The sequence below is a fragment of the Alexandromys fortis genome, unplaced genomic scaffold (assembly GCF_014885135.2).
Source record: "Alexandromys fortis isolate MF-2015 unplaced genomic scaffold, M_Fortis_MF-2015_v1.1 scaffold_190, whole genome shotgun sequence".
NCBI classification, from domain to species: Eukaryota; Metazoa; Chordata; class Mammalia; order Rodentia; family Cricetidae; genus Alexandromys; species Alexandromys fortis.
Window position 1 is genome coordinate 2,934,130 of NW_026068059.1, and position 3,361 is coordinate 2,937,490.

The 3,361-nt window shown below is 38.5% G+C and overlaps 1 protein-coding gene across 1 annotated transcript; it reads left to right on the forward strand.

The window, feature by feature from the left end:
* Window positions 1–2,762: 2,762 nt before the first annotated feature.
* LOC126487356 (guanine nucleotide-binding protein G(I)/G(S)/G(O) subunit gamma-5-like) lies at window positions 2,763–3,076 on the forward strand. The gene has a single exon (XM_050120071.1). The coding sequence runs from the start codon at window positions 2,783–2,785 to the stop codon at window positions 2,987–2,989; it is 207 nt and encodes a 68-aa protein (XP_049976028.1). The 5' UTR covers window positions 2,763–2,782; the 3' UTR covers window positions 2,990–3,076.
* The last annotated feature ends 285 nt before the right edge of the window (window positions 3,077–3,361 follow it).

A 3,361-nucleotide genomic window follows, 5' to 3' on the forward strand; every position in this document is an offset into this window, starting at 1 on the left:
AAGCACAAAAAAAAAAAAAAAAAAAAAAAAAAAAAGCAAGAAAAAAGATAATTCTCGAGCGGATAGAAAGGACAAGGCCATCCTGAAAAACAAATCTCTGCTCTGGTCCCACAGGCTTGAGCTTTAAGAGCCACTAAAGAACAAGGGCATAAAGGCCTTGTGCCCAGCAATGCTTGAAAGTAAACTGAGACGTCCACGTCTTCCCAAGAAAATGGAAATGCCCTGGTTTACATACACCTATCATCTTTTATCAGTAAATTTAGAATTCTCAGGACTTGCTGGTAGTTCTTTCCCCATCTCTTACTTTCAAATTTCCTGAGTTCCTGTGTTTTAAGTAAGCCTTTTTAAAAATGAGATTACAGCCCAGCACTACACAAGCAGAGACAAGTGCTTGCTTCTTTGTAAATTGAAGGTCAGCCTGGTCTACAGAGTGAGTTCCAGGACAGCCAGGACTGTTATCCAGTGAAACCCTGTCTCAAAAAATAAAACCAGGAGGCTGGAGAGATGGCTCAGCGGTTAAGAACATTGCCTGCTCTTCCAAAGGTCCTGAGTTCAATTCCCAGCAACCACATGGTGGCTCACAACCATCTGTAATGAGGTTTGGTGCTCTCTTTAGGCATACATGCAGATAGAATATTGTATACATAATAAATAAATATTTTAAAAAAAATAAAATAAAACCAAAATTTTAAGTGAGATTTGTTTTGGTTTTTTTTTTTCCATTTTATCCTTACTTTATATGCATGGGTGTTTTGCCTGTGTGTATATCTGTGCACACTGTGTGTGTCTGGTGCTCACAGAGGCCAGAAGAAGGTATCAAATCCACTGGAACTGAATACAGCCCATATTCAGGTGCTAGGACTCAGAACCAGGTCATCCAGAGCAGCAACTGCCCCTAATGGCTGAGCCATCTCTGCAGCCGTTTCCGCTGTTTTGAGGTTTCATATGGGCTGTCCTCCTTACCTTCATCAATGCCAGAATTGATTATCTATCTGAGTGTGCCACCACACTCAACTCTTAACTCTTGACCAAGAATCCAATATAACAATCTTTATTTCTAAATGGTTCATCATCTATTTCTTACAAAAACTACTAATTTTATTTATTCCTATTGTCTAATTTGCACTATTTACATCAATAATTCCTGTTTCTGGAAAAGACACTACTAGACAAAAAGTCCAGAAACAGATCACAGATCTTGCCCTTGTGTCAAGGAAGTGGCATTTCTCCAAAACAAACAAACAAACGACAAAAAAAAAAAAAAAACTGGGTGCTAGTGGTACACGCCTTTAATCTCAGCACTCAGAAGGCAGAGAGAAGGATCTCTCTGAGTTCAAAGCCAGTCTGGTCTACAAGAGCTAGTTCTAGGACAGGCTCCAAAGCTACGGAGAAGCCCTGTCTCAAAAAACAAACAAACAAAAAGAATAACTGAGCATCCATAACGGGATAAAAAAGAAAAATAAGAACTAAACCATCACCGAGCCCATGCATACATTCTCTGTGGATTACAGACCTAAATGTGGAAGATAAGTCGTCTAGAGAGCTTTATATTACACAAATGCTAACTGCATGACTTCATAATAGAAAGGCTTTCCTTAAACAGAACCATGGAAACCACAAACCATACAGTATTTTTTTTTTAATTCTACTACTTCAAAAGTGGAGCAAGGCAAAGAAAAAGAAAAAGATCTGTTTAACAAGATATCATAGTAAGATGGAGTATGGTAGTACAAGTCTGTAAATCCCAGCACCTAGAGCTGGTGGAGACTCATGAGCTCAAGGCAGTCTGGGCTCCATAGGAAGACACAATCTAAAAAATAAAAAGTAAAAGCAAAACCAAGACAATAGTTAAAAGCATTAACGAGTCAAGAGACACCTGTACCATATATCTATCCAGAGCATATATCCAAACAAATATATTCAGGATACATAAATAATGCCTACAAGTCACTAAGAAAAATAATCCAATACACAAGTTGTCAAGACTTAATCAGATTCTCACAAAAGATGGCATCAATAATAAGACACAAGATGGTGCCCAACCTCATTATTCATTCTAGACTGAAAACCCTACAATCACAATTAGACAAATAACAAATTGACCACATCAACCAATGGCAAGAAAATGGAGCAAAAGGCACATTCAAACACTGCCTAGAACAACCTAAACTGACACAACTTGGAAACAGGTCAGTGACACTGTCAGGTTAAAAATTTGTACACTATGAACTGGGGATGGTAGTACACTTTAATCCCAGCACCCAGGAGGCAGAGGCAGGTGGATCTCTGAGTTTGAGGCCAGCCTGGTCTACAGAGCAAGTTCCAGGACAGCCAGTGCTATAGAGAAACCTTGTTTCTAAAAACAGAAAATAAAAACAATTAAAGAAAAAGCAAATGTATCTTATGGATGATATATAACTGTCCATGGAAAAAAAACTCCAAGAATTAATAAAAGTATTAAACTATATAAACAATATTAAAAATAATATTAATCCAGTAAACTGGATTACAGATGGGTATATTAACAGCAACCCTTGGTTAGGCATGATGGTGCACACCTTTAATCCCTGCAGGCGTAGGCAAATTTGGCCAGTCAGGATTACATAACAAGGCCTTGTGTGTGTGTGTGTGTGTGTGTGTGTGTTTATTTCATTTTTTTAACAATAGTAAATAAATAAGCAAAAACCCAACCAGAACTCCTAAGTACTTTATAATAATTTAAAACATTTTAATTGCCATTTAAAATGAATGGCATGGAGTCGGCACGGCTGTCCCGAGCGCCATGTCGGGTTCCTCTAGCGTCGCCGCCATTAAGAAGGTGGTTCAACAGCTCCGGCTGGAAGCCGGGCTCAACCGCGTGAAGGTTTCCCAGGCAGCTGCAGACTTGAAACAGTTCTGTCTGCAGAATGCTCAACATGACCCTCTGCTGACCAGAGTGTCTTCCAGTACAAATCCCTTCAGACCCCAGAAAGTCTGCTCCTTTTTGTAGTCAGCTATCTTGAGGTTTCTTAAACCACTTTTCATGAACCAGTGGATATTCTGAAGTCTGTACAGAAGCTTCTCTAACACGTGGCATAATACACAGTCTTTATTTGTCAATCCTTAACATCTACCTCTCTGAATCTTCATGGATTTCTGTTTCACAACGTTTAACTATTTTATATACACTGGCTGTAGCATACAATAAAACAGCATACCAAAAAAAAAAAATGAATGGCATGGATCAGGAATGGTTGAGCATATCTTCAGGCTAAGTACCCATGGTAAAGACAGGAATATTTCAAATTTAGGCCTTTCTGAGTTATTAACTAAAAAACAAAAACCAACAATAAAACCCCAGAACAACAAAAAAAGTCAGTAA